This window comes from Anastrepha obliqua, chromosome 1 (assembly GCF_027943255.1).
Source record: "Anastrepha obliqua isolate idAnaObli1 chromosome 1, idAnaObli1_1.0, whole genome shotgun sequence".
NCBI lineage: Eukaryota > Metazoa > Arthropoda > Insecta > Diptera > Tephritidae > Anastrepha > Anastrepha obliqua.
The window spans coordinates 59384182-59410357 of record NC_072892.1 but is presented as its reverse complement, the minus strand read 5'-3'; the positions used below and the strand labels follow the sequence as shown (position 1 = coordinate 59410357).

General features: G+C 33.2%; 1 protein-coding gene across 2 annotated transcripts in view; it reads right to left on the bottom strand.

Moving 5' to 3' along the window:
- The window catches only part of LOC129249068 (uncharacterized), a 53468-nt gene that overhangs the window by 15107 nt on the left and 12185 nt on the right, over positions 1-26176 (bottom strand). For both annotated transcript variants that reach the window (XM_054888694.1, XM_054888702.1), the window contains one exon: positions 4401-4515. In XM_054888694.1, the coding sequence (XP_054744669.1) occupies positions 4401-4437 (37 nt within the window). In that variant the 5' untranslated portion in view covers positions 4438-4515. The remainder of the gene's footprint in view (positions 1-4400; positions 4516-26176) is intronic.

The following is a 26176-nucleotide window of genomic DNA, read 5'->3' as shown; positions in this document are numbered from 1 at the left end:
GTATTGAACGAGTTTTTAAATGCTTTTATTACTTTTTATCAAAGATTGTATTAAGATTTCCTCGCTCTTTATTTGTTTTAGATCACATATTATTTATTCTACCGCCGTTGCTTAGATAAGCCATTTGGAAGAGAAAGAATATACAGGGAAAAAGCAGATAAGTACCTATTAATTCATATTTTAAGTACATACATATGTATGTACATACATATATATAGTATGTTTGGTTTGTATGTATGCATTTATCGTTGTTTTTAGTATTCTTTTGTTGTTTTTTGTTTTGTTTTGAATTTAAATGACTCAATCGAATTGTCGCCTGTAATAATAAAGATTACTTGTGCCCGAGGAGCTCTATAAGGTAGGAAAATCAATAATGAAGCAAAATTGCATATATGTATGCATGTCTGTATGCACACTTACAACAATGTGCTCGTTAGACATGTAAAACTATATTAGAAGTTCTACTAAGAAATATTTACGAGTAACGAGATATACCATACATATGCATGTATGTACAGTGGCTCACAGAAGTATTTTGCATAGACTCGTGTATGTAGAGATTTCCAATTATTTAAGTGTTTAAATAGTAGTAGTATAATCACATCAATAATCACAAAAAAAAACGTGCGGCGCAATGCGATTCTGTGCTCACAAAAGTATTTTGCTTCTTGTTTTTGAAACCGTCTTTCGATTTGATTATTTATTTAAAGCTGAGCCGGGGTTACTAGTATATATTGTGATTAATTTTACTTTCAGATGTACATACATATGTATGTGCATAACGAAAATGTCGAGGGATAAAGAAATAACTCGAGCTGAAAAAAAATCTTTTATATTATATCTTCACAATGGACGAAAATCTACGAAATATATTCGTAATACGTTTAGTCGGTGCCGTCAAACGAAAGAAAAACGATAGCAAATGTAATAAAATGGTAATTTGGAAAATATAACAAGCTGTGGCTGGTGAAAGTTGCTGAGAAAATATCGAAAACCCCCATGCATCAGTCCCAAAAACCAACGACAAACTAAAGACAATACCTGGCCAGATATAAATCCCGGTCGTTCCGGCTACGTAGAACCCGCGAAATGGATTGGTCTGCCGGAAATCAAATGAAGAGCTGTTAAACAAAAGCCTTGAGGTGTTACATTTGTACGTCAGGAATTAAAAAAAATATTGATTTTTTTTACAGATTATTATTCTTTATAGTTTTAGGCGTATTTCTGTGCAAGTCGATTGTAAAAATTCCCCATAGACCCAAAGTTATGGTAGAAAATGTAGCTGCCCGACGAGAGTTTGATGAGCACAGGTCTTTCGTTTGAGTCAGCTGGCCGTTTAAACTCGTTTTTCTCGAAACTCCTTTCTCCGGCACCGTCTGCGTGATAGCTCATACAGCTTTTAATATTTTTTGATGCAGTTTTAATATTCGAAAGTGTTTTCTCTCTAGTCTGTCGAGCCGGATTTTTGATATTTTTAATAAAAGAATTTTATAATCATAATTAAAGTGTGACATTTATGACGTAAAACGCATACTCCTTTTTAAAATGCCGTAAATTGCAAAAAATGTTTCGAAATTTAAAAAGTCCGGCTCGAAAGACTATAACTACAAATTTATTTTTCAAGATTTTTTTACTTTTTTCAGGTCCATCAACATTTCAAGGAGAAATGATGCAAACCGTGGAGCAACTTTTTTTCATTGAACTTTGGGTTACGTGATTTTTTATATACTAACTTTTGTAAAGAAAAATTAAAATACATTTTTTTATAAAGCTTAAATACTAATAAACAATGTATAAAATTTTTGTATATTCATTTTTATTGTTATCCCTGCTAAAAACGGATTCTGGGTTTTTTTACGTACTGTTGAGTTTATATGAAAAATAACAATTACTTTTTAAGTTTTGCTGAATAATTTATGTAGTACCAAGATTTAGTTTTAATAATTTCTTAAAAAAATATAAAAAAATTAATAAAAAAAGTTTAAAGATTTCGTTAATCTCCTTCACATCTAAAATACTTAAGTGAGCCACTGTATGTACAAACTCTATTTGAATGGATGTGTTATAATAATGAATGTGTAATTTATAGAAGTTTTTAAACTGTAAATGTTAGCCGTACAGTAGCATTGCGATAACTCGTAAGTTTGATAAGTTGCAAATCGCGATAATTTATAACAAAGTCCGGGCTCTTATGGCCTCTGGTGACGCTCCAGCATGCTTGTCCAGCAGGCTTATATGTGTGCGTGTCGGGTGCTTGACGCTAATATCTAAAATTTTTGATTTTCATCATGCAAAAGCCGACAACAAGTATGTGTGACACGAAGCAAGTAACTAAATAAGATTATTTTTGTTATTTTATTATTGAAGTGTAATTCGTCTATAAATAAAATCTTTAATTTAAGTATTTAATTTGTAATATACTTGAGCGTAATTCAAGTAATATTTGTTGGAAGTTTGCACTTAAAGCTCGGCATGAGTAATGCACACATACATACATACATATATGTAAGTGCAAAGAGAAAATTCAACCGGTAAAACGCTCATATTCTAAATGTATTGCAAAACGAACATAACTTAAAACATTTGATTGAAAAAGCGTGCAATTTCTTTCATGTTCATTCTCGCTAAAATATTTGCTTTGCTGTGCATTAGAAGGCAAGCGGAAAACGAAACGCGGAAATAGAAAAAAAATTTGAATTGGAATATTTTCTGCCTCAGTTCAAAGGTAAAAATTGAAACTAGTCTACTGCTTAACTAATAAATAAATTTTATTTGCAGGTGCTCGAATAGAATATCGCCATCTAGATTTTGTTGAATGAAATGGACATTTTGCCGATACTACGAACAAAATTGGAGACAGAGCTGAGTTTTGTGTAAAACTTTTAGAATGAAGAGAATTTTGGGCAAGATTGATTTAAAAAAAAAAATTCTAACATTTTTTACTAATAATTTTATATTGTTTGCCTTCAAATTGTAGAAACCGACCAGTGTGGAAAAAAGAAAAAAAAGAGATTGTCTGGAAACGAACGTAAGGAGGAATGATTAAAAATGTTCATATTAAAAGCTAAAAAAACAAAAATTGTAAGAGCAAAATTGAAAACAAAACAAAAAAAAATCGCTTAAAAACCGTAGGAAATACACTTTTCAAATATAAAACAAACGTTTTAGAATTTCATTCACAAAATACTAATTTTCATATAAAAAAATATATAATAATAATTGTCAAGCCAGTTTCTGGCAAATTATTCTAATAGAATCAAATAAAATAAAATTAAATTAAATTTGATAAATTAAAATTAATATAATAAATTAATAATTGATAATTAAGTAGCTAATAGAAATATTATTAATAATATATTATATAAGTTATTTTTCTATATAATTATATACATTACTGTTTCTCGCTTTCGCTATCTTCTTTACCTTTCTCTATTTACTTTCGATCATTGACTCTATCCTACAGCTATACTTTCCGTTCTTCTTATTTCTATTTACTTAACTTACTCACCTATACTCTCTCTAACTCTCTACGTACTGTTCTTCCATTTCCGCTATTTCTTTAATCTTAGTTTTAAGCATAATATAACGACAGAACGTAATAAAGAATTTCACTTTTCAATTGTTAATCGGACGTGTACGGTGTTCCTTTTTAATTACGCGACTACAGGCAATATTCATTTTAGTTCGCGCTTCCCCCCTTATAAAGTGTTTAAATAATTTAAATATCTTCAAAAATCACTGAAGATTTTTCAATAATATTAAAGGATTTTATGTAAATATTCGTTTCGTATTAAAATAAATATTTACGACGTATCCATCAATTCCTTTTGTCACTTTGACAACAATTTCATTTTGTTTGAAAAATATGAAGCACAACTAATATTATATAATACTTTTTTTAATTTGTATTTATTTTTCAATTTATTTTTATTTGTTTTCTATAAATATACAGACTTCGACTTCTCTTACTTTTTCATTTTTTATTCTTTAAACATGATTTTTTTAAAGTCAGTAAGGTTGACATTTTTAGCCAGGAACTAATGCGTTGATGCGTGTTAAGTTATCAATTTTTTTATTTTTTCTTACAACAATCAATGGCTAAGTTCGGTTAGTTAGTGCTGGATGATCTGTAAAAAGATCTCAACTTAGACCTCTAAAGGCCATTGCGTTGTCAGTGCTATGCATATGGAGTCGAATTATTATTTTAATTTATTATTCAATGGCTAATAAATTTATACATTAAAATCCCATGATTAAAATCTCAGAAATAAATGGAAAATTTCGATTGAAAAAATTTAACTGGTTACTTTTTTAGACAATCTTCATGCAAGAAAATGAAATTGTACCAAAAAAATGCGAATAAATTGTGTTGCTTTCTTTAAAGGTTTTAAAACACTTACCCTTTTCGAAACAAAACATATAATTTTTAAAAGTCATGAGGTAAACTGAGTACTTTTAGAATTAATTTTGTTCCACAATGGATTCCAAGCAGGTAGGTATGGCTGATGTTGAAATCTGTAAAGAGAAAATAGAAGGTATAATTTAGTGAAAGAACAAGAGAGAGTGAGCGGGAAAGAGCGGCAAATTTATAAGCCATTTATGTATATGTATATAGAGTTATTGCATTTTTGTTAGTGATTTATTCATTGAGTGTTGAGGTTGCAAAAATTATTCAGCTCAGCTGAACTATTAATGCCGGAAAGTAAGCTGCCTTACTACCTAGCAGACTGATTAAGGCCAGTGGTAATCATCCAGATTTCCTCCAGCATTGCTCCAAGTCAGGTAGCACTTAGAAATATGTGCATATAGTGTGCTAGTATGCAAAACAAATTATTCTTTTCATACGCCTGACGAGAACTGCAGGTATTAGAAGGACATTCCAAAATAGTAACCAGGAAGCGCGTTCAGTAGTTTGTTGTTTTTGTAACATCACATAATACAATAAAACAGTTTCTCGGCGGGATATACATAAAGTCTGAGTAAACCCTACAAATATTTTTAAATTGATTAAAACACAATATAAATTTATAGTTGAAGACATATTTTATTTATTTATTTCTTCTCTCTACATTCTAAATTGACAAAAGCAAAAGAAAATAACGACATTCCTCACTTAATTTCTTACATAACGGTAAATAATTGCAAATAAAAATACAAACATATTCCATTTTTGGGTATTGCTTTGCTTTCGCAACCCTGCCTGGAGCCGTTGCTTAAATAAATAAAAATAATTAATTAATATAATAAATTAATTAAAAAAAATAAATAAATAAATAAAAAAATTTAATAAATAAATAAAAAAATAATAATAATAAATAAATAAATAATTAAAAAAATAATAATTAAATAAATAAAAAAATTCCTCCTACCGAATTGAAAATTTGAAACAACATTCTTGAGACATTACGCATTTATTTAAAACAAAACTAACTTTTATAAACAAAAATCAAAAGTTAGATTAGATGGATATACCTAGGCATTGAAAGATATTTAAAAAATAGTAAAGAATGTAAACAACAAATCAATTAAAAGAAAAATTTCGTCAGCTCAACAATTAATTCTTTTCAATTCGCTGATAACCGAGTAATGGTACTGCGATGAGCTTGACCTCCTGTACTCTCTCTCAACCGTGCTTCATTTCCATACACAGGCGCTATGTATTTATTACCAAAAAACATTAAAATTAGAAACATGAAAATTGTATTGCATTTTTTTTAAGTAGGCAGTCGTAACGGGATACCCCACACTTATAAAAGAAATGAACAAAATCAATAAAACATAAAATAAAATTAGAAGATAACACAATTAAAATATTATTTGGAATTTAGTACATATCGCTCGTTTGCTGGAAAACGCCAATGCTGAAAATATCAACAATTCGAGAAAAACGACGTCAAAGCATTAAATTTATAATTAACTTAAATGAATGTTAAAGACAAATTTTCAGCTAATAAGACATTGTTAATAGATAAAACCATGAATTTCTTTAGACAGCATAAAAAAAGAGTTGCTAAAACAACAACAGCTGGCGGTCATTTCCCCATACACATGTGTTCCAAATATTAGGAGCGCGGCGAATTACCCAGTTTCGATTATATTTTTCTGTATTCAGTTTTTTTTATATTTTGTAAAAGTATAAAGCATACAAAAAAATCCAAATACCTCAAAATTTCACACTTTGTACAAAATTAAAAAAAAAATTAGAAAAAAAAAATTTAATAAAAAAAAAAATTATCAACAGCAATTTCAACTTTTTAATCAGAATCTTTAGGTACGCTGTTGTATAGCTGTATTGTTCTTTAGTTTTGCCATTCACTATCGTAGACTTGTTGCTCACGTAAACCGCACATAGGCCGGGACAAGTGCAATATTAATTTTTAATTGAATATAAAACATTGTCACTTTCCCGCCCTGCGCGCAATTCCATGCTACATATATTTATGACTGTCTCATATACATATGTATGTACATATGTATATATACATATTTATGTATGTGCATATGGATGCAGAAATACGAAACGTCGAGTACCAAGATTGCATTCATATTTCATATATTTATTAAACTATATACATACATATGTATGCATATGTATGTACAAGTACATATGTATGTATGTACATATATCCATCCGATTCGGCGCCTAGTTATTTTCAAGTAGATATACAAGTAAATAATTACCCATCTTTATACATACATATGTATATGAACCTATGTATGTACACGTGAATACAATTTTTCGTATAAATAAGACATAGAAAAAAATAAAAAAATATTTTCTCAACTCTTTTATACGAATAAAAAATTTCATTAAATCTTGTAGCTTAAGTATTAAATTTCCGCCCTTTATTCAGTGTACTTAGCACAGAAGGACATCCCTTGACACACAAACTAAAGAAGTATGAATGCATCCTGCTAGAGTGCAGTCGCCATGCGCTCCACTTCCTCCCTTCTCCTACCGCCTTTGCGGTGTAAGTAAACACCCGCACAATACACAACATTCATCAACCGTCATTGCGCGCCACTTCAGTAATGCTCCGTCGCCAATTGAGTTACTCGCACCTTGCATGCACAGCAGCAGCAGACGCATGCAGTCCCAATAAACAACAAGTGAACCGAATCTTTAAAATTTTGATTTAATAGCGACATCATATTTGCAGCTACACGCAAACATACATACATATGTGCATACAACATACATACTCGCCGTACGTAACGCACAAACAGGCAGTGAAGTGAAATTGGCAGGCAGACAGTCATGTCTGGCGTAAAATTTGGCAAGGTAAAAAACACCATGTGGTCTGGGTAGGCAGCAATCAACAACGCCTCCTCCTCTTCTCTTTCACCTCTGCTACTGCTTACGTTTGTTCATCATTTTCTAAGAGCTTCCACGTCGCGGCGCCTCCTCCAGCGCATTTGCAGCTGCCAACTGATCGCTGCTCCATTTGCAGACTGTCTACATATGCACATACATACAAAGTCGCGTATCCTCCGCATTTGTGAATGTATGTATGCATGTAGGTGTGCGCATTTGTTTATTCTATAATACTTCTTTCTTCTCATTGCCTCCTCTTCGATCTCATAGATTTTTTTGCAATCCACCTTGTCGCAGTTACGACGACGATTACCTCTTTGGTGGAGGATTCTGGACTGCGAAACTCCATAGCCTTCATTCTACATACATACATACATATATAGCCTGCATACACAGACAGACACATTTATTTATACCAGCACTGGCGCTGCTGCTTTTGGTTTTTACCTTTTTGCTACTCCTGTTGTCGGTTGTTTCTCGTTCTGCTTCTTCTAGTTTCTCGCTTCCCAAACAAATCATGCGGAAAATGCTTTTATTTTCAGTTGAAATGCTTTTATTCTTCAGGTATTATATGTCAATACATTTTTGGCGCACTAAATAATGAAACAAGCTGTAGGGTATGCATTTCACAGAGTGGTTACCTGAGCTTGGCCTGGTGCTGGTGGTGCTGCTGCTGCTGATGATGATGATGACGATGATGGCTCAACATAAAACACAAACATTTTTGCTTAAAAGGTGCCACAAGAAACGAAGAGGCATCGATCATGTCTATCTTTCTGCATATGCACGGCTATGCATTCGTACATATGTATGTATGTGTATACTTACATACATATGTGAAATATGCGTGGTTCGGTGTCTGTACAAATACATATATGTACGTAGATATTTCGTTGTTGTTAGCAGGTAAATCTGTAGCACTACTTACATTGGTACAAGCATGCTACATAAAGGGTCGTTCAAGTTCTAGTTTCTTTTGCTGAAATGTTTCATAGCATTTTACCATCAACAATAGGCTAATAATATGTGCTTAACTCCCAATCCGTAAATAAAAAGCGAGATTACCCTTACAAAATTTCTCTCCCGAAATCTGAGATTATAAAATAATCATAGATTATTACCATACTTTTTTACATGCAACACCGTGTTTTCTATGTAATAGATAATTATTTTTGCGAATGTAAAGCGAAACGTCAAAGTAAAAACTAGATATAAGAAACACCACAATTTCTAATGATATTTTAGATTAGATTAGATTTGCACTTCGACCTCATGGTCTTTTGTGTCCTCTACTCATCACAGTACCTCATCCAAATCTAATTTTTTAAGTAAACCTAAAGGTGCAACTAGTGGTGCCGTAGCCAGAACGTCACAGCCGTAACCACAAACAGCTGATATTGAAGTAGAGTTAATGACAACATTTGCATTTTGTTATAAAATACGGAGAATTTCCCACTAATTCAAATAATTTTTCGTCGTTCATTTCTATTACCCAAATTTTTATCGCAAATATCAAAATAAATGTAAAGTATTTCACAGCTGCTTAAGGTTATGGGAAAAATCCAAAATTTAATACATGCATACGGCAACGGTTATGGTTATGGCGTCGTTTACAGTGATGCCTATATGTTTGATCAGAACAGCTGATTGCTATGGTTACGGTTATGGCTACGGTACGACACCACTAATTGCCGTTTAAGACGAGATGGAATGGGATACGTTGTCTCTTGACTGTTGAGTCTCCGAAAACTGTTATAAGGGAAGTACCTTTAACGTTGATTCTATCAATTCTTCTGAGCGACAGAAAAATTTGCACTACGTATAAAGATAGTTGTGGCCAATTATCCATGAAGTTAGGCAATACTTTAAATAACACATTAATGTCCGGTATACTTAAGTATGAACCAAATTCTCTCAAATGGCGCAACGGAGCATAACTGCCCCCAGCTTTTTAAGTACTCTTAAATATGTAAGGGAATATTTAATAAATTAGCTGAGGTGGTATGGGGCTAAATATTAAAAAAACAACAGCGTTTACAAAAGGTTTTGCACTTTTCTTGTGAAAAATATATTGTACTTTGGCAAAAAAAAAAAAAAATCACTTAAAAAATAATGTTTCTTCATTTTTAGTTACGAGGCAACTTAAAAAATGTTGAAGATTAACAAAATCAAAATAATTTTTCTCGTTTAGGCAACATAAAATATCAAAGCATATATTCGGTTCTTTGTTTTCATAGCTCCATTTTCGTAGGGGATTTCATTTATTCTTCAGCGGTCCACGAGCGAAATCACACCAATTGCAGATTTCCTATTTAACATCTGCCAAAAGAGACGTCAGCGAAATGTGAAAGCTGTCACAAAGCAAAGTACTGTCAAAAACGAAACTCGAACTAGACAGACCCTGTACAGGCAAATATATATACATACGACCACATAAATGAAGAAACACTTGTGGCATAGAAGTTGGTAGCCGTATTTAGGCTCAGATAATTTGATCCTTTCGATATATATACATATGGATGCACGTATGTATGAACGTGCATATGTATGTATGTATCTACGTATAGTATTTCTTTCTACTCTTGTTTCACGTGTTCCCTTTCTTGCTCGTGGCAATTTTAGCCGCCGAAAATGTGGTATGTAGTAGCGGATGCAAATTTTCAAAATGTTATGCCAAAAATATTTAGGCTGTTATTGTAGCAGTTTAGCATTTGGGTCTTAATTTCTGATGGCACGTGATTCTAGAATAGTTCATCAAGTTGTATAGTGGGATACCAAAATCATGTAAATCTGCACCTTTTAACATGACGAAGGTTTTCGCGCGAGGGATACCGATGGAGTGTTAACCGAAGAACCTATGAACAAACGACTACGCAACCGCACACCAAGTTGAAGTGGGTTTCGAATTGTCTGCCTCCCTGTTCTTCTGATCTTCAGATATCTCTTCTAGCCTCAAGGAACAGCTCAAAAGCGAATATTTACAAAGTTAGCGAGGTGATACTTGCTGCTGTAGAAACGTTTCACGAGGACTAAGAAAAAGAGCACCTTTAAGATGAAGAAGTTTAAAGGAATAAAAAGCTTTAGGAAAAGAAATGATGGACTAAATATATTGACAAAATTATTATATTTGTTTGGTGGGCCGTATAGGTATGTATATGGGAAAATTTATATTGGCAAAATTGTTGATACTTTTAACACTGGATATACATATATTTTTGGAGACCGCCGTAGCCGAATGAGTTGGTGCGTGACTTCCATTCGGAATTCAAAGAGAACGTAAGTACGAATCGCGTTGAAAAACTAAAATGAAGAAAAAGTTTTTTTCTAATAGCGATCGCCCCTCGGCAGGCAATGGCAAACCTCCGAGTGTATTTTTGCCATGAAAAAGCTCCTCATAAAAATATCTGCCGTTCGGAGTCGGCTTGAAACTGTAGGCCCCTCCATTTGTGGAACTACATCAAGACGTACACCACAAATAGGAGGAGCTCTACCAAACACCCAAAAAGGGTGTACGCGCCAATTATATATATATATGTGTATAAATGCAAAGACAGTCTCCAAAAACAAAAAAAAAAAAAAAACAAAAATCAACGCGATTTTGGTGCCACTTAAACTTGCACTTTAAAATTCTTCGTGAAAATTCTGGCCAAAAAATTTAGAATTTTTAAGAAGCTTTTTTTTTGAATTTTCTAAAATAATTTATAAAGTTTGAAACTTGAGGTATAAACTATATTTTTATAAAAGCATAAAAAATGTGTCGCGCTACTACACAAATATATATTTTCATAAGAAAAAAAATTAAAATATACAAATAAATAGTCAAAACTTTGCAATAAGTCGTCATAAAAATTAAATAAAAAAATAACTAAATAGTCAAAATATTTCGTATAAAAATTAAATAAATAGTCAAAACTTTGCAATATGTGTCGCGTTTCTATTGTTATGAGGACAAGTACATGTACATATTTTCCAAAATTAAAAAAAAAAAAATTAAAAAAAATTAAAGATTACAAAAAATTAATAAATAGTCAAAATTCTGCAATATACATCCATACAAAATTAACGAAAAAATTTAGCATGAAAAATATTGTGAACATCGTAGTAAAACAACCACTGTGCCAAAACTTTTTGGACTGACTATGCTCGTAGGTGGTACAAACATACATATATTATTTTTGTACTCACATTCGGCGTTGGAAAAAGAAAAGAAAAATCATTATCCTAAACAAGATTGCCCAAATAGTTTTTTCTTAAACAAAGCCTCTTTCCACTTCACTACTTTTCACATACAATGCACAAACATTCATGCATGCATCCCACATAATCAGTTCCGCAATTTACATAAAGATCTACTGACGCAGCAATTAAGCGGCAAAATTTTTCACACCAATACATATTTTTCTTTTTATGAAAACAAAATAAACAAAAGGCAATTGAAATCAAAACTTTAAAAAGCATTGCACAGTTCGTATAAACAAAACGATGGAACCACACAAATTAATGCGACAAAACACAAAACGTTTTAGTTTATAATTTGGCATCGGTCGGTTGGATTTACTGGAAAAGGAAGTTGCCACCAGCGCAAATTCAACGACAACGCGACGACTACTACACTGCCATCTCCACCACAACCACCACCACTAAACGCCATTTGTATACTACGGCGAATGAGCAACAAATACTTTTGAAGCAGCAGTCAAACAATTCGTGGAAAGAATTCTATCCAATCGCAAATTGATCTGCGATCTTGCTGAAGTGAAGCTGAGCTCAAGAAATAATCTGATAATAAAAAAATGGAACGGAAAAAACACCAACAACAGAGGCATACAACATAAAAGAGCTGACGCCGCACAAAAAAAGTTTGAAAATTTTCAAAGATATTTGGCTTTTGTTTGTGGAAAGCTACCGATATAAAAAGTACAAGCAACGCAACGCATAAATGAAACGAAATAAGTACCTTGTATGTTACACATACTAATGCACATATGTATGTATGTGTGAATGAATGAGAAAGGGAGGAAATAAATTGGTTTCATGAATCGTAATAATCTATAAGCAAATAAACCCAAATCCATGGGGAGAACAAATTGAAGACGCACTACTACTACTGCGTACAAAGCTCAAGAAATGGCTCCAAAGTTATAAAATATTAATAGGTACATACATACATATGTGTGTATGCATTTGTATTGCCGCAATATAAATCATAAAAAGGGTAACAAACAAATATTATATAAACAATAACAATGTAACGTCTCCTCAATAACACAAATAAACCCATACGCATTTTGCAGTTTTGACATTTAATTTTTTTTAAGTTTTGATAATTTGTTTGTTAACGGTGTTACGCATTTGTTTTTAAATAAAAAAAATTTGAGTATTCGTTACAAAAACATCCAACAGGTAAGCAAAAAAATAAATAGAAGAAAAAAAAAAATTTGCAAAAATCAACAAGATTTTTGAACTACTTCAAACTTACATTTTATTATTCCAAAATTTAATGGGTCAAAAACTGCATACTCATATTGTTTTAATTTTGTGCAAAATTTGAAATATTTGAGTTATTTGGTGTTTATTATAGTATTAAATATTTATTTACTTTTAATTCAATATAATTTTTATATTAAATTTTTATTTTCATTTAATTTAATTTTTTTTTATTATTTTCATAAAAATACAATGATATTCCAAAGCTTTGCTAATCTTTGGTGTGCTTTTATTGTGCACCCCTGTATGGTTTGAAATTGGGGTGCCAGTTGTTTGCGTAAAACACGGTGCGATAGAGCTGGCAATATGGGGTGGCGCGATGGCAAATAAATGGCGTGCAATATTTGTAATAAGAAACACTTACGTACACATGTATGTGTGTACAATAATAAATACGCATTGCTAAATGATAGAAATCTATCTTGCCCTCAAAAAAATAGTAGAATACCCAGAGGAAAACCAAATAAATATGTATGTATGTAAAGTTCGTTTTTGACGGGTTTTATTTACTTTTATCTGTTATTTAATTTTTATTTTCATTTTATTTAATTTTTATTTTCATTTTACTTAATTTTTATTTTCATTTTATTTAATTTTATTTTAATTTTATTCAATTTAATTTTTATTTTACTTGATTTTTTTGTTTAATTTAATTTTTATTTTCATTTAATCAAACTTTTATAATATTTTTTTAATTTCATTAATTTTTAATTTATATTTTATTTTATTTTTATTTTCATTTTATTGACAGTTAAAATTTTTTCTTTTATTTTTTCAAAAGAACCAAATTACCTGCGAAAAAAAAGTAACGTAAAAGGGTAAATTCAAGAAATAAAATGGCTTCCAAATGATACCTTAAAACCAGAAATTTGTCCAGATTTAGAGTTGTTAAATTTTTCCTCAAACCTATCTTTCAAAAGATAATCAAAACTATCATTATTCTGTTTTATATAACAAAATTAAAAACAAAAAAACCGTACCCAATATTTTTCCCAAATATTACAATAATATACCGGAAAACTTTAAACACAGTCCCGATTTATGCAAGGAAACACAAGAACGGACGGCGAAGAGAGCGGGTTTTGTTTCCCGTACTAGCCGCCGTAGCCGAATGGGTTGTGTTTGTGACTACCATTCGGAGTTCAGAGAGAAAGTAGGTTCGAATCTCGGTGAAAGACTAAAATGAAGAAAAAGTTTTTTCTAATAACGGTCGCCCCTCGGCCGGCAATGGCAATCGTCCGAGTGTATTTCTGCCATGAAAAAGCTCCGCATAAAACATATCTGCCCCTCGGAGTTGGCCTGAAACTGTAGGGCCCTCCATTTGTGGAACATGTTGAAATCGGGGCAGCAGTTTTTGAATGAATCTATTACGAAGAAATTTTATACGTTTTTATAGATGTAATGAGATAAAACAACAAATATAATTCAGAAACGATGGTAGGCATTAAATTTTGAGTAAAGCAGGCCCCTAAAACGCAACAAATCATACAATGGGTATCTATCAATAACGGGATCCAGCATCCCGAATCTCGATTTGTCGTGTTTTTTCCGTGGCCCGAAATTCGGGCTGAAACCGCATTGTTTTGAAAGGAAACTTTAAGAGACTTTTTACAATAATTAGCTGATTTTGATGCACGAGCAACATAGCAACGTTCGAATAAAATAAGTCACTTTTGCAAGATATCGCTACTTTTCTAAAAAAAACAATCTCATAACAAAAAAAATCAAAAATCCAGCGGCTGAGAAGTTATCAATTTGCCATGTCTTCTTAAGTAAAAGTAAATACACATTTTCATCTAATACTGATAACAATCGCAGGGATTTTTTATATGGCAAAAAAAGTGTTGTAGATAGCAGAAACTATGCTTATCTAAAAACAAAACATAATAATAAAAAAGAACCAAATAGAAATAAGTTTTTTTATATTTTGGTTATGACGTTCTTCCAGCGATATGAATTACATTTGTCTAGTGTTATCTTATCCACAATTTGTTTAAAAATATTTAAGTTCAAATTCAAGCGCCTCCTTAGGAAACCCCTTTAGCTTTGTAAGCAGCTGGGTGAAATTCATTACTTATCAGACAAGCAAGTAAATAAGAGAAGGGTGTTAAGAATATAGGAATCGTTGTGGTAACCATAGGCAAGCCAAGAAAATAGCTAAACACACGAAAAACTCGATTATAAAGCGCGCGTGCGCCCGTGCTCCACTACACCACTTTAGCAACGCTGGCAATGACAGCAGCAGACAGCAACAATAACAAGGTACTACACATAAACAAAAACAAAATCGGTGATGCAATTGCTGCCAACTACAACCAGATGATCGAATAAACCAGCTCGGTCGGTGGCGCAGCGCCACTCAGCCCACCGCTGCAGCGTACAACAAACAGCATATTATGCCACAATCAAGCTAGTAAATAGGAATAAAATGTGCCCCACTAAAAGCAACAAGCTGTAACATTAGCAGTGCCACAGCGACAATAACAACTACAACAACAACAATAGCAATTGTAAAGCTGTAATCAACCACTTGTGAACACGCGAAAGGTAACAACAACTGTTGCAACAGTAAAAGGAGCAGAGATACCAGTTGCAAGGCACACACACACACACACACACATACACATACATACATACATACACACATATATAGGTGTACCATTTACGATAGTAACAGCTGCAGCAGCTGTGCAGCTGAAACACGAGTGTGGTGGCGTTCACTGAGTGGACAGCGCAGACTATTTGCTCGGACATGCATTCAGTTAGTCGTTGAATAGACGGTACGCCACCACCATATCCACATATCGTGACCGGGAGACGGGGATGCTAATGGCAATGGCAGTATGCCACTGTGAATGCTGCCCAAGTTGGTTGGTGGGCAGATGAGGCTAGTTGACTGGTTGGGTGGAAAAATGCAACTGCAACTGTGGCAAAGCAAAGTTGTTGCGAAATCAGCATTTGCTACATATACTAAAACTGTAACGGTGCTTTGGCTAAGTTGTGGCATCCTGTGTACGCCAGGCGCGGTGAGTTTACGCCCTCCACTTTCTAGCTGCACAACCACTACGTTCTTAGTTTGACGTACACACACACATGCAGGCAAACACAGAACTCGAAACCGCTGTGTTATGCACTCTCCTCTCTGCAGGAAACCAGTTTTGCACCTTTTTGCAACCGAGTCCTCCTCTATGCTAGGCACTTGTGTTCTTTTTGCTGTTAGCTGCACCTTTCAGCTGACTATTTTCTTTTTTTGGTTGTTTATGCCCAGCTCTCGTTCAAAGCAGGGAAGGTTGGAAAAAAAAGTGGTGCGGTAACGCGGGGTTTTCCAGGTTTGGCCTAGAGACAGCTAAAACAAAAACAACCGCATTTATGGTATTTTAAAAAGAAAAATTTACCAACTCCAACAACAACATTAATAGCGTCTTCACGTACAGTAATGGGCGCTGTAAGTTTGCGCGCATGCGTGGCACATTGGCTGACTTGCTGGCTGGCTTGGTTGGTTTGGGTCGGTTATCGGTGAATGCGCTCCATTTTTCGTTTCCTTCTTCCTACCACACTTCATTACAATACTTTCAACTATCTACGACTTGTAACTGTTACTCTGTTTGCTGCACCTCCTACTAACTATGACATGTAACAGTAACGAAAACTCAAACGACTTCGCTTTTTTTTTTTCTTTTTTTTAAATTTATTGCAATGCGCGGCCCATGTGAGTGATAGTTAAGTGCATAAGGCGTGCATACATTATTGGAGGGAACCAAATTTTTGAAATATGAACAATTTCAACTATACTTCATTTAATAATAAGTTTAACTAAACTTCATTTAATAATAATTTTTCCTTACTTCGGACCTCATAAACTTGAAAAATATCTAAAGCCAATTTAGAATATCCGAAATATTCCCTAGTCGCATCCACGGCTTCAGAGAGTAAATTACTACGATAAAGAGTCCACATTGACAAATGTATAAGCAGACTGTGTAGACGTGTTTTTGAGTAGTTGCAGTTTAATCCGTATTTTTATTTAATCCACTGAGTGTTAGTTTGCTAAAAAACTAGGTAAATCCTTTAAAAGTGGTTCTTTTGTCCGGGTAAATCAAAATCGTAATAAAGTTTAACATAACTACTTCAAATACTGCGAAAAAGCCTTGTTGTTACACCTGTTAAATTGTTTGAATTTACTAACATGCCAAAAATGTCAACACGAACAACGGCCTTAAACAAATTGTCACCATCCCCGCAAACGCCTTCAGTACAAAGTAAGTCCCTTAGTACCGATGCATCAAGCGCTACTCTCAATGCGTGGTTTGCGAAAATTGAGAGTCGCCTAGAATCACAGAAGCAGAGCATCATTGAAGAGCTAACCTTACGACTAAGAGAATCGGAAGAGCGAGTAATGGAGCGATTCAGTGAGTTGTCAGCGGATGTTATGAACTTGAAGTCGGCAGTTAGGCACATGGAAGAGCGCGTAAAAAAAACTGAACTGAAATGTGCTGATGTAGACAAATTGCGCAGCGAGGTATATGCACTCACCGAACAATTAAATGTATATGAGAACAACGCAATATCAACAGATGTGATTGTTAGTGGGTTGCCTATAAGGAAAGATGAGGACATTCTAAATGATTTCTCCAAGCTGTGCCAAACGCTTCAAGTAAGACTAGCGCCCGTACGTTCTGCTTTTCGGTTACGACCAAACAATAAAAGCGCAGCTCCAATTATAATCAAATTGAGCTCTGCTGCAGATCGCTCTCAACTGTTGAAAGCTGTAGCTAAATTCTGCAAAGATAAGAGACGAGCACTTTCTCTTAGTGATGTCGGCGTCAGTATTGAAGGGAAGCTATTTATCCACGAATGTCTTACGAAAAAAAATCGCGAACTAATGCGTTTGGCTATGCAATACAAAAAGCAAAAGCGTCTAACGTCAGTTTTCTCTGTTCGTGGGCAAGTGTTTGTTAGAGCTCGACCCCAAACTGATGCTGTAATTATAACTGAAAAAACGAGTATAGAGAGCATTGCAACTCCTAATATGTAAAAACAAAAACATTTATGCGTTATATTATTAATGTTATGTCTGCGTTAAATTTATTCTCTTATTTATCATTTATGTTTTCCAAACTCTTTGCTTTACATTGTAATCATTTTTATTTTAGTATCACTTCTATTTCGTTCATCTCATTTGTACTTTTCATATTCTTGGCTTTACAATGTAATCTTTTTTATTTTGATCTCATTCCTATCTATCTCATTATCCCCTTGCTTTATTTAAATTCCTCCACCTTGCGTATACTCCCAACCATAAACTGTCAATGTGTAATGAAATAGCAAAACAAGTAGACAAAGAACATGCAAGAGGATTGCTTAAACTCATTTCTAATCGCTACAATGGGTTTAATGTGTGTCAGTTGAATGCGCGAAGTTTGAATGCTGAAAAAATTGACTATCTAAATTTTGTTTTTGATAATTTGAGCATTGACTTAATATGTATTACAGAGACATGGTTTAAAGACTATATTGATAATAATGTGTATTCCCTGTGCGACTATACTATTATTAGATGTGATAGGACTACGAAAACTCGAGGAGGTGGCATTGCTTTATATTTTAAAAATAATTTGAAATGGAAAGAGATCTGTAGATCAGATCATTTTCAAGAAGTCGAATACATTTTTGTTGAATTTTATGATAACAATACCAAATGTCTTGTTGCATGCATTTACAACCCTAGCAATAGAAATGACCTCTCAGTGATATTTGATAAATTAGCGGAATTCCACATATCCTATGAACATATTATTGTGTGTGGTGATTTAAATGTAGACCTTCTTTGTGATAATTTTTCTTCCAGGAGTTTGATAGATAGTTTCCAATCATTAGGAATTTCCTTAATCAATGAATATGCTACTCGCTTTGCACCCCACTGCAAACCAAGTCTTTTGGATGTATTTTGCGTCAGTGACAGAGATTACGTCAGTCATATTGATCAGCTTCCTATGGCTGGAATTTCCGACCACGAGTTGATATTCTTATCTTACAACATCCAGTTCAACAGACACAATCAAGAAAAGGAGATATTTTTTAGAGACTTTAAACTTATTCAGCATGATCTCTTAAATAAGGAGGCTGCCGAGCTTAATTGGAATATGTGTCGGTTATTCACAACAGTGGATGAAAAACTGCAACATTTCAATGCTTTAGTCAGCCATCTATTTGATAGGTTTGTTCCGTTGCGTAAAATTAAAGTCCACGGAAATAGGAAACCATGGTTTACGCGTGAGATATTGTCTTTAATTAGAGAGCGTAGTAAAGCATATAAGAAATGGAAAATTGATAGAAACACTCACTCGTGGCAAAAATATCGTGTAGCAAGAAATAAAGTAATTGCAATCACTAGAGATGCCAAAAGGGCATATTTACAATGGAAGCTCAATGATAGTTTACCTCCGAAAGTCCTATGGAAAAACCTTAAAACCTTAGGTGTCTCAGGAGAGAATAAGCCCGTGTGCAGTTTGGACCCAGAAATCTTAAATACTCACTTTCTAGCTTCTAACAGGACTCCACTCGACATATCTGTAAAAGTTCCTCTACGAGTGCATGTTGATGACGGTGAGTTTGAATTTGTGTCTGCAACAGAGATGGATTTGATACAGTGTGTACAAACTGTCAAATCTAATGCTATAGGGACCGACGGCATTTGCCTTAAATTTCTTAAAATTATTCTACCATTTGTAGTACCACCACTTACGCACATAATTAACTTTTCAATCACCTCATCTACATTTCCATATCTTTGGAAGATAGCAAATATAATACCTGTGCCAAAAACAAAATGCCCTACCGCTCCTCAGCACTTCAGACCAATAAGCATTTTACCTGCCCTATCGAAAGTATTTGAAAAATTTTTGGCGCGACAAATTACCTACTACTTGGACAAGAATAATCTGCTGAGTAATTTCCAGTCGGGTTTCAGAAGTCTGCATAGTTGCTCCACAGCTATGCTTAAAATTTTTGAAGATGTTCGCTCTGCTTATGATAAAAACTACCTAACAGTGCTAGTATTACTCGATTTTTCAAAAGCATTTGATACTATTGATCACAACATTTTACTGCAAAAATTGTGCTATCACTATAAGTTTGGAGCATTTTCTCTGCAACTAATAAAAAGTTACCTTTCGAATCGGCTACAACAAGTTAAATGTGGTGGTAACTACTCAAGTCTAAAACCAATTACGTCAGGTGTGCCGCAGGGCTCTATTTTAGGTCCAATTTTATTTTGCATTTTCATTAATGATATTGTTGAGTGTTGCCAAAATTCGTCGATTCATCTCTATGCTGATGACACCCAGATCTACCTGTCAAGGCCAATAGGTCTTATTGAAGATTTGATAGCAAGGCTTAATGAAGACCTCACTCGTATTTCTAACTGGTCCAAATCTAACAACTTGAAATTAAATGAGTCAAAGACGAAGGCGATTGCTATTTCTCATTCAAAGTATGACCTTAACTCTTTGCCGCCAATATTACTTAATGAAGTAAATATTAACTTTGATGACATAGTAACTAACCTGGGTTTCAGAATAAATTCAAGATTATCATGCGTTGACCATGTAAACTTTGTTGTAAACAAGGTATATAATATTCTTAGAAAGCTATATTGTACTGCCTACTTACTGCCACGGCAAACTAAATTAAAACTTGTTAGATCACTCATTGTTCCTCATGTTTCGTACGCTGAATTAGTATATTGCAGGCTTGATAATAATTCGAAACAAAAATTGCAAATCGTTTTAAATAATGCAGCGCGTTTCGTGTTTGAAAAACGGAAATATGACCATATATCTATCTACTCAAAACAGATTCTCGATCATAACCTCGACTCGTATCTCAAAATACGCTCTGTTTTGTTCCTGCATAAACTAATACACACACAAAAACCATTGTACCTGTATAAAAACATTAAACAATGTCAGTGCACCCGAACATTGAATCTAATTGTTCCGACTTACACTTACTTGGAATCAGAACGCATGTTCTTTGTCAGTGCCATTAAACTATGGAATTCTATACCAACTACAATAAAGCTTATAAAACAAGCAAGGTGTTTTAAAACTGCAGTTTCTAACTACTTCTAACCTTTAATACCCCTTTCCTTCTCCCATTCCCACCATCTTTCTCTTCTTCTCACTTACTACTCTAAGTTTTAGTCTATAAGTTTTATAGTTAATCTAGTTTTAAATCTAAGTAGCATTTCTATGTATACCATCCTCGTATTCTAGAATTATAAGAAGATGTACTACCACAAGACTCTGTCTTACTATGTGCAAAACAAATCAAATAAATTGAAATTGAAATTGAAAATTGAACGTTACTGACCGGTTTTATAGCCGACCAAGGATTGTCACTGCCATGAAATTTCCCCAAAACTAAATGGGCTGCCGAGTTGAATGGGTTGGAAGTGCGTAGGTTCGAATCTCCGTGCATAATAATAGCGGTCGCTCGCAGGCAATAGTAAACCTCCGAGTGTATTTCTGCCATAGAAAATAAAGGTCTTAATAAAAAACCATTTGCCGTTTGGAATCGACTTAAAGCTTTAAGCCCCTTCATTTGTGGAACAACATCATGGGAAATGTTTTATGATGCCACAAAGAACAATATTCGAGATTATAATCCTAAATGACTACACTATTTTGTTTGAGAGATATTAGATTATTATCCAAACCTTTTAATATTTTTGTTCAAAATTTAAAATTTTTTTTTTCTTTTTTGAACGACACTCTCTCGAATTGTTTTCTTCTAAAGTAGTATTTTGATTTAAATAAAAAGTATATTTTAGTTGACAAAAAAATAAAAAAAATGTTTAATGTTAAAAAGTCCCGAAGTGCATTACCCTTTAAAAAAACTGTATACCAAAATTTTCAACATTAAATAAATTTTAAAATAACTTTTTTTCGAACAATTTTTCACTTCACTTCAAGACAACAAAGAAACTAATAATAATAATAATTGGCGCGTACACTTCTGTTTAAGTGTTTGGCCGAGCTCCTCCTCCTATTTGTGGTGTGCGTCTTGATGTTGTTCCACAAATGGAGGGACCTACAGTTTCAAGCCGACTCCGAACGGCAGATATTTTTATGAGGAGCTTTTTCATGGCAGAAATACACTCGGAGGTTTGCCATTGCCTGCCAACAAAGAAACTAATTTTCATAAAAATTTACTTGGATCAGTTGACATGGGCCCTGTTGTGGTTGTTGTTGTTGTAGTATATCAATCGCGTTGTATTCACCGATCATTATCGTCTAACTCAGCTAACGTTAGGCCCAGAAAACATGCTGTTCCGACGAGGAGGGGGGTATTAGGTGAGTGGCCCTGTCTAGTGCACTGACATGGATCCTCATATGAGCCGTTAGCTAGTTTTATTAAGGTACTGTGTGTGCCATCAGTTGTGATCATTTATAGCTTAACTCGGTTCTACGTAACCGGGACAACCCGGATTTATGTTCGGCCAAGGACTGCCACTTCAGCAGCATTCGCCGTGTATAAGGACGTGTAAGGAACGTTTATGCTGCTGCAACAACAACAACACTACTTATAGTACCGAAACAAATTATATTTCATTATAAGTTAGGATGTTTTTATATTTAATCCAGGGACTTGGCTTTAGAGTTTAAAACTAATAACAACAGTGACACCTGAGAATTGCAAATTTTATCTAAAGAGCGATCCTCGGAATACAAAGAAGCAATCATAATAAAATCTGATTTCAAATATTACATTTTTTTTAATGAAAAATCGGAATTATTTGTTCTAAAAAATTTACCAGAGTCAACCATGTTATTTTGCTCACAAAATATTCTTTAGATAACATGTATATTATCTTTTTAAATGTTGTATAATTTAATTAATCAAATGATACAAAAATAAATCAATTTAAATGATTGCGGCACCAACAAAAACATATGTATCTACTGGGAAAAAAATAAACTGAGCAGTCCCTATTAGACACTACATAAATCATATATACCAACTTTCTCTAGACAAACACACATACGTACATACATACATACATACATACATACATACATATGTTTGCATACGTCTACTGATTACTTAAGTAACCCATTGACTTCGATATGTAAAGCAGTTTTTGCCAATTTGAACACATAAAAGAAAAAAATAGTATTGTTGATTGTTTCTCTTTTAGTTTTTTTTAGGGTACCAAGCCAATTAATGGGATAATTTCTCAGGCTTTACCGCTGACTTGCTCCACTTATTTATAAATCGACAAAAATGGATAAATAAAATACCTAAAATTAAATTCGCAGAAAAAAGGCAAATGATGCGTCGCAACAAGCGAGACTACCTGCAGTAAAAGGCAAAGATAAAAAAAATTTTATTACTGAGCAACTAAAATGCCAGTAGAAATTTGGTTTCGTGAGCCACCAGGCGAAGTATTAGTAAGTGGCCACGCACCAAAGCTAGAAATTTTAAAGCTACGCCGCCGCCGTCGTCTTCGTATAAGAAGTGAGTATCAAAAAACGCAGGAATGAAATTTATAAAGAATAGCATCGACATAATCTTGATTCAAGACATATTAATATGACAAAAAAAAAAAAGGATTCACGGTATATACGGGACGTAAAACTATCCGCTTACTCAGACCGCGGTGCAGCTGTTTTTATTTTATTTTTGTTTTTTTTTTGTCCACAATTAGGTACACTAATGTGACCGTAAAATGCTTAACAGTCTCATAAGGAAGCTGCGCAGGAAGGAAAGCCGGTTTGCGCGCGAAATTTAACGAAGAGTAAGCAAAGCAACGCACAAAAATGTGAAGAAGCCGAGTTGGCTGAAAATGAAAACGGTTTATTGAGATAAGCTAATTATGATGGCGTTTAAAGTGTAAATTAATAGCGAACATTTGATATAAAATTACAATAAATAATTTTGAATTGAGATTTTTTTATGTGTAGGTGGATATGTATGCGCACAAAAATAGGTTACAAGTGTTTTAGTAGAATGAACAGCAAATATTGCATTCAAATTAGCTAATTTTAAAATTTATTTAACATATTTTTTAATTTTCTTTATTTTAGGACGGCCGATAAATTTTCGCTGAACACATTGAAATTGAAAATAAAAATTGAAATAAAAAAATAATAAAAAAAAACAATAAAAAGGTTAAAAAAAATAATAATAATAAAACAACAAAATAACAATAATAATAAAAAACAAATAAAATAATAATTTAAAAAAAAAGAAATAAAATAAAAATTAAAAAAAAAAAAAACAAAATAATAATAAAAACAAAACAACAAAAATCGTTAAATAAAAATTATAAAAAGTCAAAAAAAAAAAATAAAAATAAAAAAAAGTTAAAAAAAACTTAATCAAAAAAAATTATAAAAAACACACACAGAGCAGCACAGCTGGACAGAACATTAAAGCCCAACAGCAGAAGTTAGCGGCAAAAGTAATGATTTAATCAATTTCTCTGGAAACTGAACAAACAGTGAATACAGGTGAAATACGCTCGAAAACTTGTTGGAAAACCAGATATTGACCGATTTAGACTTTTAAATTTTCACTGTAAAGGTATTTCCACTATTTTCATTCGTTGTTTGCTCTTAACCCATTCAGGACACCTTCGTTTTGTTGACTCTATTGACCAAATTTTTAAACATTTTTATGCAGATCTTTTAGCTTAAACCCGTTCATCATCTGAGGTAATTAAAAAAATATATTTTATTGAAAAACAAACTTTTTTTTTTGAAGAAAAAAAAAATAAAGATAAAGAAAAAAATAAAGTATTATTAAAGAAAAACTAAAGTATGTTTAAAGAAAAACAAAATATTTTTAAAGAAAATAAAAATATTTTTAAAGAAAAACAAATATTTTTGAATAAAAAAAAATATTTTTAAAGAAAATAAATATTTTTATAAAAAAAAAATTATGAAAGGATCTACAAATAGCTTTTAATATTTTTCCAGAATTTTAAAATTTAATAAATTTTATAACTGATCGAAAAACAGTACCGTTTTTGTTTTGCGGTGCGACGCACCCTAATGTAATATTTATTTATGTACATAAATACATATACATATTAATTTTCTTCTGCATTCTGCATTTGTTGTGCAAATCTTCAATTCTACACTTAGCTTCTTTAACACTCCTTTTTTTGTTTTTGGTTTTTGTGAAATAATTTCCTTAACTAATTCTACCTACACAAACTTTTTCTACTTCTTCGCTTGGCCAAACTTTAGGTCTGCTATTAGTTTTGTTCATTTGCGCTTCAAAGTAGAAGATAAACCTCAAAATAAGATCAATAACATTTTGCCGACCATTTATTGCTGGCTTTCTTTTGCTCCCTTTGCAGACGGTTTCTGCCTACTGCTAGTCTGGTTGCCCTTGCCCACCCTTCGTTTACTTAGATATGTTAAGGTAGAGTTCGGAAACTGATTACCGCAATTGCACAGCAAAGCGAAGATTTTTAAAGTATTCGTTCAAACATTTCAAATCAAAAATAACGTTTTTTTTTGGATTTTTTTTTCGTTCTTTTGAAAAATTCTGTTAAGCAAACCCGGCTTATCGTAGTGGGTTTGTACATGGCTACCATTAGGTGGGTTCTCTGTAGGTTCAATGTCTACTGGGGACATGAAATATGCAATAGAAAAATAATTTAAAAAAAAAAAGCTTCTTGAGACACTGACTGATGAAGACTTCCAGCACTATAAAATGCATGTCGAATGCTATGCAGGAGTCCAATTTCCTACCCAAACTATGGATATCAGTCGAAATATTCAAACATAGTTGGTGAATTTCATATTTTGCTCTTCATGTGACTCTGTTCATTCTGACATGTATAGAATTGTTTGGTTGGTCTCAAGAGTGCCTTATCTACACACCAGACACTATTTTTCCATTCAAAATTAGTAGAAGTATCAAGACGCCTACACCATCAACATTGAGTTTCGCAAGAGAAATCTACAGGTGGTGGTGTGGTATCTTTTTTACAAGACATTGCATCCTTAAGCGGCTTGGGTCTTTAATATGTACATACATATGTACATGACGTTCTCCAAGAGTCACAGAATATTGGCATATATTTTTATCTGCTTTTGTGGCAATTCTCGCTAAAGCATATATCCTTGTAAAAGAGAGCTTGTTCCCTTGTGGACAGTTGCAGTTCATAAAGCTGCTTTTATGTGCTCACGCCGTGCGTTGCTTGTTTTATCGACCACCTGTGGATGGGAATGATACGTGTGCGGTACCCTAAACTGTGAATTTTTGAGTATTGTCGACTAATTGGCGGAACGTAAGTGAAACAGCATCGCCATACAATCGTTTCTATAAAGACTTTGACTAGCGCAAGCATATTTC